At 44.8% G+C, this 12,244-nt stretch overlaps 1 protein-coding gene across 2 annotated transcripts; it reads left to right on the top strand.

Moving 5' to 3' along the window:
* The first annotated feature begins 10,136 nt into the window (after window positions 1–10,136).
* On the top strand, window positions 10,137–12,053 carry rps10 (ribosomal protein S10). 2 transcript variants are annotated; one of them, XM_003976293.3, is made up of 6 exons: window positions 10,137–10,264; window positions 10,673–10,822; window positions 11,043–11,217; window positions 11,651–11,728; window positions 11,797–11,852; window positions 11,966–12,053. In XM_003976293.3, the coding sequence occupies exons 2-6, from the start codon at window positions 10,673–10,675 to the stop codon at window positions 12,005–12,007; spliced, it is 501 nt and encodes a 166-aa protein (XP_003976342.1). In that variant the 5' UTR covers window positions 10,137–10,264; the 3' UTR covers window positions 12,008–12,053. The 2 variants fall into 2 exon arrangements, with proteins under 2 accessions (XP_003976342.1, XP_029682140.1); XM_029826280.1 differs by lacking the exon at window positions 10,137–10,264 and adding an exon at window positions 10,432–10,455.
* The last annotated feature ends 191 nt before the right edge of the window (window positions 12,054–12,244 follow it).

Raw genomic sequence — 12,244 nt, 5'->3', positions numbered from 1 at the left:
GCTAATTATTGTATTAGCAAATAGGTGGCTCAGGTGAAGCGAGTCCAGAGCAACTCCAAGTAATTCCCTGATTAAACGATTCCTTAAACTTCCACACGCACTTGTGTTGGTGCAATGCTGATAAATCATCAGTCTTTAAGCTGCATCTCTACTGGTATTGGCACAGAAAAATCAGATCATTAATACAGATAGTTCAACTTTCCAAATGAAATTAAAACAGTCAAGATAAACAAGCTGCAAAAGGAAATAAACATAACTGGTCATTACAGGATTCAGGCGTACAACTACCCCACAGTTCAACTACAATCTCAACAGTAAAAGAGCTTAAAACACTATCTAAACTAAAGAGCTAATTGTTGTTAGTTAATTGTTAATCAGTCACCACTTACGAAATATGGAACTCAAAATCCCTTTTTAAGAGCTACGAAAGCTACATACAAACAAAAGTGTCTTCTGCTTGAACACAGATAAAAACAGGGACGTTCTCTGGCAAATAATGTGAAAAATAGTGTCATCTCAACCTCCCACACCACACAACTCTAAATGATTGCATAACACAGCATGGTCTGCTATGTAATAGCAAGGATGGCCTTTTCATTATTACAGTAACACCTAAAGGTACGAAGATACAGTTGGCCTCCCTGGTTTTGGTTCCTATGCAGCACCAGTTGGAGTGAAATGATGGCTGGTTTCAGTCATTATCGGTGTGCATTGATGTTGCTGGGAAGTGTAAGTGAGGTTTCTGATGAGAAACTTCATCCCAAATGAGACCCTCACCAATTACATGGTTACACTTTGATTTCACAGCTGATATTTACATATTTATAAATTTAAAAAAATAAAAGACGTTTGAGATTAAGAGTGAAAAATCACTCAACAGCTGACAAATTTAGTGTTCTAAATTTAAAATGTAAAGCTGTTGTAAATTTTTGCTACATGGTGCAAAAGCAGTTATAAAATTCAATGATACAAACTATCCCGTTCAACTTACGATATAAAATCCTTTTTGAGTAGGGACTGGAATGCACTCAGATTTGCAGGATTCAGGATGGGGGATTAATTCGGATGGACCCTTCAGTAATAAGACTTCAGTTATTTTTAAGCTGGCAAATGTGACAGAGGTATCTACTCACGCCTCTCAGCTCTTGAATAAAAGTCTGGTGTTTTGTATTTCGATAGTTGCTGACTGACAAAAGTTAATTTATACAAGTAGCAGAAGGCATATATAATGCTGTTTGTTGCTTTATATCAAAGTCATTTAGTGTTCTGTCAAAGCTACTGCCAATGACCTCTTTGATCCTATGATCAAGTATATAGGCCTCAAACCTTCCTTTTATCTCTAAAATTCTTGAGAAGGTGGTGGTGACTCAGTTACTGGAGCACCTGCAGAGGAACAGCCTGTTTGAGATCTTTCAGTCAGGCTTTAGAGCTCACCACAAACAGCACTTATTAAAGTTATTAATTATCTTCTTAGAGCTTCAGATCATAGACTGGTTTCTCTGCTGGTTCTGCTGGACTTCAGTGCTTCTTTTGATATAGTTGATCACAGCATCCTGTTTCAGAGACTGGAACATATGATTGGGATTAAAGGGACAGCACTAGACCGTTTTAGATCGTATTTATCAGATAGATACCAGTTTGCTCATGCCCATGGCGTTCCGTCTTCATACAGTAGGGTTAGCCATGGAGTTCCACAAGGTTCTGTACTTGGACCAATCCTTTTCACCTTGTACATGCACCCCTTGGGAAACAATATTCAGCAGCATGGAATACATTTTCATTGTTATGCTGATGACACTCAACTATATTTATCCATGAAACCAGAGGAGACAGAGCAGTTAGTGAAGCTTCAGACCTGTCTTAAAGACATAAAGTCCTGATGTCTTCAAATTTCCTCCTCCCTAACCCAGGAAAAACTGAGGTCATGGTGTTTGGTCCTGAACCTCTTAGTAGATTAGATCATATGATCACTCGAGATGGTATCTCATTAACATCTAGTCTCTCTGTGAGGAATCTAGGAGTAACTTTTGATCAAAATCTCTCCTTCAACTCACACATTAAATTAGTCTCTAGAAGTGCCTTTTTTCACTTGAGGAACATCACAAAGATCAGGAAACTGCTGACGCGGCATGATGCTGAAAAGTTAATTCATGCTCTTGGTACTTCCAGGCTGGGCTATTGTAATTCTTTATTATCAGGGTGTCCAAACAACTCTTTAAGAAGCCTCCAGTTGATCCAAAATGCTGCAGCCAGAGTTCTGACAGGTATTGACAAAAGAGATCACATAACTCCTGTAATGGCGTCGCTTCATTGGCTGCCCGTTAAATTTAGAATAATTTTTAAAACCCTTCTTTTAACCTACAAGGTCCTCAGAGGACTAGCTCCATCCTACCTGGAGGAGCTAGTGATACCTTATCAGCCCAATAGACCACTCCGCTCTCAGAATGCTGGTCTACTTGTGGTTCCCAGATTCTCTAGGAGTAGAATGGGGGGCTGAGCATTTAGCTACCAGGCCCCCCTGCTATGGAACCAGGCCTCTGTCACTCTGCTGGGTCATGGCTTCCTCTCCTCTCCTCTCCTCTCCTCTCCTCTCCTCTCCTCTCCTCTCCTCTCCTCTCCTCTCCTCTCCTCTCCTCTCCTCTCCAAGTAGATCAGTGATGTTATTTCTGCTCCCCCCCGTATCCATCTACAGGTATCGCCGCCTTCATAGCTGTATGCTGACCTACTGACCTCCGACCCTGCTGACCCATTTAATTCTACCAGCAGTTCATTATAATTAATATAATTAATGTATTTCATGATCTCTAACTAGTCTCTTCTACCTGTCCTCACCCTTCTCCTACCTCTCTAACCAGCCATCCATCAGCAGGAGGGTCCCCCTTTATGAGCCTGGTCCTGCTCAAGGTTTCTTCCTGTTAAAGGGGATTTTTTCCTTGCCACTGTGGCTTGTTGGGGGTCATGCCCTGGGATTCTGTAAAGCACCTAGAAACAATTTTGATTGTAACAGATGTTGTATAAATAAAGATTGATTTATTGGTTGATGTCTTGTGTTTGAACTTGCTTTGAAGACAGGCATGATAATAAATCACGCCATTCATACAATTTCTAGCATACAAACAGTAGCAGTTCACGGAGTAAAATTACAATGTCTGGTAGATTTGTTGTCTTTAAGCTATGTGTGCACCATGTAAGACATTTACATCATAAACTTGGAAATCTAAAACTTTTGGAAGAGATAGTATTGTTGATATTATTGCATAATAATATGTAGTCTAAGTGATCAGAACCATGGACAGAACTCAGAGCTTCTGGCCAGAAATGAGCAGCACAGACCTGACCCACATGCAGGTGAACTACAGTAACAAACAAACGAGATGTGGGTCTGGAGGAAGTCAGGCTCTCCCAGGGATACTAATAAAGCAAGGAGACTTCCCTCTGCCACTGTCACCACAGTTTGCTCCTGTTGCCGCACCGAAACAATTCAATAAACCTAGAAACAGCAAAAATGAATGATTTTAGAAAGTGGCTGCATGTGGGTATTGTTTAGTTTATGTGGGTGTTGTTGAGGTCAACATAGTTTCACACAAAATGGAATGTTTTGTTATTGTGAGGGGTTCTAACAATTACTAGTCTTCATCATAATCCACTTTTAGCTCACCGTACATTAAACACGATAAAACATATGAAAAAGTGTGAGTCCACCAAAAATCTAAGCTAATTTGTTAGCAGCGAAACTTATCTTCATGGTGAGTTGTAATGCAAAAAAAAAAAAAAAGAATAACTCACCAAAGCATTTTTATTCCTCTTATTTTGGTACTTTAAAAATGTAATCGGGATCTCTACATAAAGGGTACGCTCCCGTTCATTGTTAGCGGTTGAAAATGGAAAGTTAAGAGAACTCTCGTGAACAAACGCATTTCCGGTTATTTATTCAAAATGAAGGAAGAATTGCACTATTGCCTAAAATAAAATATTTTACAAGCCCCAGGCCTGGGGGCGGGGTACATTGGTGAGCGCCTGGTGGCCGGACCTCTGCCCATGGAGTCCGGCCGGGCACAGCCCGAAGAGGCAACATGGGACCCCCTTCCCCTGGGCTCACCACCTACAGGAGGGGCCAAGGGGGTCGGGTGCATTGTGTGTTGGGTGGTGGCCGAAGGCAGAGACCTTTGCAGTCTGATCCCAGGCTGCAGAAACTTGCTCTAGGGACGTGCAATTTCACCTCTCTGATGGGAAAGATGCCTGAGCTGTTGCGTGAGGTTGAGAAGTTCTGCCTAGATATAGTTGCTCTCACCTCGACGCATAGCAAGGGCTCTGGAACCAGTCTTCTCGAGAGGGGTTGGACTCTCTACCACTCTGGAGTTGCCAATGGTGAGAGGCGACGGGCAGGGGTGGCAATCCTTGTTGCTCGCCGGCTCAGTGCCTGTATATTGGAGTTTACCAAGGTGGATGAGAGGGTCGCCTCCCTTCGCCTTCGGGTGGGGGGACGGATCCTGACTGTTGCTTGTGCCTATGGCCCAAACAGCAGTTCAGCGTATCAACCCTTTTTGGAGTCCTTAGAGGGAGTGGTGGAGAGTGCTCCTTCTGGGGGTTCCCTCGTCCACCTGGGTGACTTCAATTCTCACGTCGGCAGCGACAGTGTGACCTGGAGAGGTGTGATTGGGAAGAATGGCCCTCCTGATCTGAACCCAAGTGGTGTTCTGTTGTTGGACTTCTATGTTTGTCTCAGATTGTCCATAACAAAAACCTTGTTCAGACATAAAGGCGACCACATGTGCACTTGGCACCAGTACCCCTTAGGCCGCAGATCGATGATCGACTTTGTGGTCAAGTCATCGGATTTGCAGCCACATGTTCTGGACACCCGGGTGAAGAGAGGGGCAGAGCTGTCAACTGATCACCACATGGTGGTGAATCGGCTCCAGTGGTGGGGAAGGATGCCAGACAGACCCGGCAGACCCAAATGTATTGTGAGGGTCTGCTGGAAATGCCTGACAGAGTCTCCTGTCAGAAGGAGCTTCAACTCACACCTCCGGGAGAGCTTTGACCATGTCCCGGGGGAGATTGAGTCTGAATGGACCATGTTCCGTGCCTCCATTGTTGAGGCGGCTGATTGGTGCTGCGGCCGCAAGGTGGTTGGTGCCTGTCGTGGCGGCAATACCCAAACCAGGCTGAAGAAGGAGTCATTTTGAGCCTTACTGGCCTGTGGGAATCCTGAGGCAGCAGATAGGTACCGGCAGGAAAAGCGGAGTGCAGCTATGGCAGTTGCCAAGGTAAAGACCCGGGCATAGGAAGAGTTTGGTGAGGCCATGGAGAACGACTTCCGGACGGCTTCGAAAAGGTTCTGGACCACCATCCTGCATCTGAGGAAGGGGAAGCAGTGCACTGTCAACACTGTGTATGCAAGCACTATGTGCTGCTGACCTCAACTCGGGATGTTGTGGATCGGTGGAAAGAATACTTCAAAGACCTCCTTAATCCCACCAACGTGCCTCCCAGTGAGGAAGCAGGACCTGGGGACAGGCTCTCATATCTCCGGGGCTGAAGTTGCCGAGGTAGTCAAAAAACTCCTCAGTGGCAAGGCCCCGGGGGTGGATGAGATCTGCCCGGAGTTCCTTAAGGCTCTGGATGTTGTAGGGCTGTCGTGGTTGACACGACTCTGCAACATCGCGTGGACATCGGGGGCGGTGCCACTGGATTGGCAGACCAGGGTGGTAGTCCCTCTTTTTAAGAAGGGGGACCGAAGGGTGTGTTCCAACTATAGGGGGATCACACTCTTCAGCCTCCCTGGTAAGGTATATTCAGGGGTACTGGAGAGGAGGGTCCGCCGGATAGTCGAACCTCAGATTCAGGAGGAGTAATGTCGGTTTCGTCCTGGGCGTGGAATAGTGGACCAGCTCTACACCCTCAGCAGGGTCTTCGAGGGTGCATGGGAGTTTGCCCAACCAGTCCACATGTGTTTTGTGGACTTCCAGAAGGCATTCGACCGTGTCCCTCGGGGGGTCCTGTGGTGGGTCCTCCGAGAGTATGGCTGATACGGCCCTCTGCTCCCTGTACGATCGGTGTCAGAGTTTGGTCTGCATTGCTGGCAGTAAGTCGAACTCGTTTCTAGTGAGGGTTGGTCTCCGCCAAATCAAATCAAATCAATCTTTATTTATATAGCGTCTTATACAATCAAAATTGTTTCAAGGTGCTTTCCAGTGGCAAGGAAAAACTCCCCTTTAACAGGAAGAAACCTTGAGCAGGACCAGGCTCATGTAGGGGGACCCTCCTGCTGATGGCCAGCTGGGTAAAGAGAGAGGAGAGGAGAGGAGAGGAGAGGAGAAAGAGAAGGAGGGGGAAGAGGAGAGGAGAGGAGAGGAGAGGAGAGGAGAGGGCTGCCCTTTGTCACCGATTCTGTTCATAACTTTTATGGACAGAATTTCTAGGTGCAGTCATGGTGTTGAGGGGGTCCGGTTTGGTGACCTCAGGATCAGGTCTCTGCTCTTTGCAGATGATGTGGACCTGTTGGCGTCATCAGCTCGTGACCTCCAACGATCGCTGGATCGGTTCGCCGCAGAGTGTGAAGCAGCTGGGATGAGAATCAGCACCTCCAAATCCGAGGCCAGGGTTCTCAGCCGGAAAAGGTGGAGTCAAGGAGGAGATCCTGCCCCAAGTGGGGAAGATTCAGATTCAGGTCCTTTATTGTCCCACAGGGTGAAATTTACAGTGCAACACGGGAGGCTGACTCTATCGCTACATTTAAGATCAGACTTAAAACCTACCTCTTTGAAAAAGCTTATTGTTGTTAATTCTGGAGTTCCAGTTACTATCATAGATAGACAAATTATCATACTTAGGGGGTCGCCTAATCGTTAGGTCACATCTTCGCTATGCTGTTATAGGCCAAGGCTGCCGGGGTCCGGAAACATGATCACCTGACAGGCCTCTGTCACCCCACTGGGTCATGGTTTCCTCTCTCCTCTCCTCTCCTCTCCTCCTCCTCATCAAGTAGACTAGTGATGCTATTTCTTGTGTAGTTTTTCAGCCCCCCCCCCCCCATATTCATTTGCAGGTGCATGATGACCTCCGGCCCCGCTGACCCGTTGTATAGTGTATTTTTGTGTGTGTTTCTGTGCTCTGTGCCTCTCCTCTCCTCTCCTCTCCTCTCCTCTCCTCTCCTCTCCTCTCCTCTCCTTTCCTCTCCTCTCCTTCTCCTTCTCCTTCTCCTCTCCTCTTCCCCCTCTTTCTCTTTCTCCCTCTCCTCTCCTCTCCTCTCCTCTCCTCTCCTCTCCTCTCCACCCAGCCAGCCATCAGCAGGAGGGTCCCCATACATGAGCCTGGTCCTGCTCAAGGTTTGTTCCTGTTAAAGGGGAGTTTTTCCTTGCCACTGTCTGGGGTTAGGCCCTGGGATTCTGGAAAACGCCTTGAAACAATTTTGATTGTATAAGACGCTATATAAATAAAGATTGATTTGATTGATTTGAACAACAGCAAGAGCATGCAGAGAAAAATAAGATAAAATCGAATTGAATAGAATTTGGAATATACAGAGAGGATGTACTGTATATTTACAATAATCCAGGTAAATGGATACTCGGCCCCTATATACCTGTACATAGTACAGAGGGTGAATGCAATATACATATCAGAATATATAATATTCAGATTGTGCTAGCGGGCATTATTTTTATTGTGCAGTCTGACAGCAGCCGGCAGGAAAGATCTGCGATACCTCTCCTTCGCACAGCGAGGGTGGAGCAGCCGCTCACTGAAGGAGCTGCCCAGTGCTGTCAGGGTGTCCTGTCGGGGGTGGGACGTGTTGTTCAGCATGGATGACAGCTTAGCCATCATCCTCCCGTTTCCCACCACCTGCACCGAGTCCAGGGGACATCCCAGGACAGAGCTGGCCCTCCTTACCAGTCTGTCCATCCTCTTCCTGTTCCTGTCCATGATGCTACTGGACCAGCAGACAATCCCATAGAAGATGGCTGATCCCACCACAGAGTCATAGAAAGTCCTCAGGAGTGGTCCCTGCACTCCAAAAGACCTCAGCCTCCTGAGCAGGAAAAGTCTGCTATTGCCCTTCTTGACAAGGGCATCTGTGTTGTGTGTCCAGTCCAGGTTATTGTTTAAGTGAACACCCAGGCACTTGTGGGACTCCACCACGTCAACATCTGTTCCCAGGATGTTCACCAGTGCAGGCGGGGGGTTGTTCCACCACCAGCTCCTTGGTTTTGCCAGCGTTGATCTGGAGGTTGTTCCGCAGGCTCCATTCCACAAAGTCCTGAATAAGTTCCCTTTACTCCGTATCGGAGCAGGTGGGCGAGGATGAGTCTCTCCAGCGAAGTTCAAGTACCTCGGGGTCTTGTTCACGAGTAAGGGAAGAATGGAGCACGAGATTGAAAGGCGGATCGGTGCGGCATCAGCAGTAATGCGGACTCTGCGCCGGTCCGTTGTGGTGAAGAGAGAGCTTGACCAAAAGGTGAAGCTCTTGATTTGCCGGTCGATCTTCGTTCCTACTCTCACCTATGTTCATGAGCTTCGGGTAATGACCGCAAGGACAAGATCATGGGTACAATTGGCCGAAATGATCTTCCTCCGTAGGGTGGCTGGGCTCTCCCTTAGAAATGGGGTGAGAAGCTCTGCCATCCGGGAGGAGCTCGGAGTAGAGCTGCTGCTCCTCCGCGTTGAGAGGAACCAGATGAGGTGGCTTGGGCATTTAGTCAGGATGCCCCCTGGACACCTCCCTGGTGAGGTGTTCAGGGCATGTCCCTCCGGTAAGAGGCCCCCGGGAAGACCCATGTATCTCAACTGGTGTTAGGTTCAAATGACCTAAAACATGACAAAAACAAATGAGGCAAAAACAACAGTTTTGAATTTTACTTGCAAGGAGAACGAAGAGATGTGCTCAGTTACAGATCTCCAACACGTTCTGAGGCACAACTTCTGCCATCCTTCTTTTATTGAAAATAGGAGGTCCCTAGTTACACAGAATTCAAATGTGCCTAAAGGGAGGGGGAAAACACAAGATAGCAGGTCCCATACAAAGCAAAAGACTGTAAATCATAATGGTGAAAATATACGTAGGTCTTCACTGATTTGATTAGCTTAGCTCACATACAGCACATTCTTCCATATCAGACAGATTAAAAGAACACCTTCTGTGTCATGCCCTGCAGCTCTATCTCCAGTCAATGTCACTTCTCCACAGCAGCTGCATTGCTGTCGCCCTTGACCAGAGTAGTTCGAGTTGACATATCAAGCATCATGAACATTAAGCATTAGCAAATAATAAGAAACATTAAGTAATGAGAAACAATATAACAAAAATAAAGAATATAACAAGGTAAAAGCAAATAAGAGATAACTTTAATATAGTGGATCTAACAACTGGTCTGGGAACGCCTGGGGATCCCCCCGGACGAGCTGGAAGAAGTACCTGGGGAGAGGGAAGTCTGGGCCTCTCTGCTTGGGCTGCTGCCCCCGCGACCCAAACCCGGAGAAGCGGTAGAGGATGGATGGATTTCACAAGACACATTGATCGTTTTAGAGATAAACTGAGTAAAACAATATATAGAGAGAAATGGGGACAAAGATTAGTGTGTTTTTTTTCAAACAAAAACACAAAACGTAAAATTGTCACATCCAAAGCAAAATATCAGAGTTCATTTAAGACTATTTCTTTAAAAAAAATATTAGATACATAAAACTTAGAGAATGTCATAGCAGATGTGTGGTGGTTGCATAACCAGGATAAGAGTTTACAAGCTGATATAATTAACACCTTTGTCCTTTGCCTCCAACCTGCAGCCAGACAGCAGAACAATTAACAATTTGTATCAAAGACTTTCATTACAGTATCAATATTATGTATTCAAGGCAAAACTGATAATTATACATTTACCATTGCCTACAGTCTAACTCTTAAAGAGTCTTATGAGTATTGGCGCTTCCTACTATAACAATAACAATAATCATTGGTTCTTCAGGTACTTTTAATTGAACCATTCCAATAACTACACAGGACAGAACATGTTCACTCAAATCTCAAAATTGTTTTAACTCTCATGATACAATTTAAATAGATTAAACATGGGTTAGTATAACTAAAACAGCATATGTTTATTTGGCCATTGGACCGTGGATAGACGATGAGCGACGCTTGCCTTTAGTCCTCCCTAGCAATAGGTGGCGCCATAACACTACTAAGCCTTGGTTGTGGGAATAAGATTTCCGCTTCAACGACGGTCTTTCCTTCCGGCTCCGGTCTGTATCAAGTGGAAAGGTAAAGGCCTAGTCGGCATAATAATCTAAATTTATCTTCTACATCAATCGTTGAATTAAAGTAATTTGTTTGCTTTTAGATTGCTCCTAATATAATAATAATCTTCTCATACGCATTTGTTTCTTAAACTCCCTTTTAGTGTCGATATTCTCATTTGATTAGTGGAAGTGAACCCGATTGTGATGTTCATGGTATTTCAGCTATCACATTTCTTAAAATTTACATTTTAAAAACACTTGCTAGGGACATTTGAACTGATTTATTCAACTCAAGTTGTGGTCAGAATGCAGAATTCTACTTCATCGCAAAATGAGATTAGCTTATGTTCTTTTCCGGTGGAAGCCAGTTAGTATGCAGTCAGTGTGGAACATGGTTAGTATGTAAGAAGTGACATGTTGCTTATTACAGATGCTGATGCCCAAGAAGAATCGCATTGCTATTTATGAACTCCTCTTCAAAGAGGGAGTCATGGTGGCTAAGAAAGATGTTCATCTGACCAAGCATCCCGAGCTTGCTGACAAGAATGTGCCCAACCTTCATGTGATGAAAGCGATGCAGGTGGGGATCTATGTTCATCGCTCAGGCTACGTCATACCGTAAACGTAACTCAGTAAAATAAGATCAGTGTAGGAGCAACATCAGCGTTAGATAATAGATAATACGGCATCCTTGTTCCTTTTGAAAAGAGCACTTTTAAGTGAACAAGCTAATACAGCAAAATTGCTTTTTAGTCACTTTGCCAATTGTTAAAAATGTTTCCTCAATGTTTACTCCCCAGTCTCTGAAATCATGTGGGTATGTCAAGGAGCAATTTGCCTGGCGTCACTATTATTGGTATCTTACCAATGAAGGCATCCAGTACCTGAGAGACTTCCTCCATCTTCCCCCTGAGATTGTGCCTGCCACCCTGCGCCGCCAGACTCGCCCTGAGACTGCAAGGCCCAGGCCCAAAGGTAAGCTGCTATTTAAGAAATAACGTTTGAATTAATAGTAACATTTTATCTGATTCCGGCCTTACACCAATGATCTTAATTTGGGGGTGATTTTTGAAATCAGTGGTACGTGGTTGGCTAAGATTGTGTGTGGATATTAGATGAAACGGTGACAAAAACATTCAATCCACACTCTTGAAGTGAAGTGAATAATCTGGGAGGTTAGATTGCTTTTATACTCCCTGCAAAGTTGCCTCAGCCCCCCAATCCAAATGTATCCTACAGTCACTCTACTCTTTAAACCAACTTGGAAATCTTTAGCTGTACTCCAATTGGGAGATTTCAAAGATGAAGAAATCATTTCAATACCAAGCATTCGTTTTATGTTGCGTACTGGTATCTTGGTGTGTTGATCAATTCTCATATTTGTCCTTGTTTTCCTGTAATTGTGTAGGAATGGAAGGAGAGAGGCCTGCCCGCTTGAATCGTGCTGAGGCTGACAGAGATACATACAGGCGATCTGCTGCTCCTCGTAAGTATACAGATGAGTCGGGCTTCTAAACCTTTTATTTCTGTTGGTAATAATTATCTCTCCATTAGCTGGTGCTGACAAAAAAGCAGAGGCAGGTGCTGGAGCTGCCACAGAGTTCCAGTTCGTAAGTATTAATGCAATTTTTCTTTTACCTACACCCGCCCATCTATTTGACAGTATTTTAAAGGAATCAGTGAAAATATTGATCTTTTTGACCCCGATTTATCCACATTGCAGAGAGGTGGCTTTGGGCGTGGCAGAGGACAGCAGCCTCAGTAAATTTTACTCTATTTCTGTACAATAAAGAAAAATGCCTGTCCAGTTTGCTTAGTGTGGAGTTGTTCTGTTTAAAAGCTTTTTATAATTAAGTGGAAAATGTCAAATCTTATAAAAGGTAAAGATGATTTACAGCATCTAATCATTTAATTTGAACACTTAACCTAAAATTCTGGCCCAAAACACACTCACCTGTCATGCTGATATAAGTCAAAAATGATTTCAGTCCCTCATTGGCAG

Source organism: Takifugu rubripes, chromosome 19 (assembly GCF_901000725.2).
Source record: "Takifugu rubripes chromosome 19, fTakRub1.2, whole genome shotgun sequence".
NCBI classification, from domain to species: domain Eukaryota; kingdom Metazoa; phylum Chordata; class Actinopteri; order Tetraodontiformes; family Tetraodontidae; genus Takifugu; species Takifugu rubripes.
The sequence above is the reverse complement of the archived record's forward strand: the minus strand, read 5'-3'. Positions and strand labels throughout refer to the sequence as shown.

Bases quoted from the DNA above. Each gene is read 5' to 3' on its own strand.
- rps10 (XM_029826280.1), top strand. The intron at 10,823-11,042 runs GTGGGGATCTAT...TTTACTCCCCAG, and splicing joins ATGTGATGAAAGCGATGCAG to TCTCTGAAATCATGTGGGTA. The intron at 11,729-11,796 runs GTAAGTATACAG...TCTCTCCATTAG, and splicing joins CAGGCGATCTGCTGCTCCTC to CTGGTGCTGACAAAAAAGCA.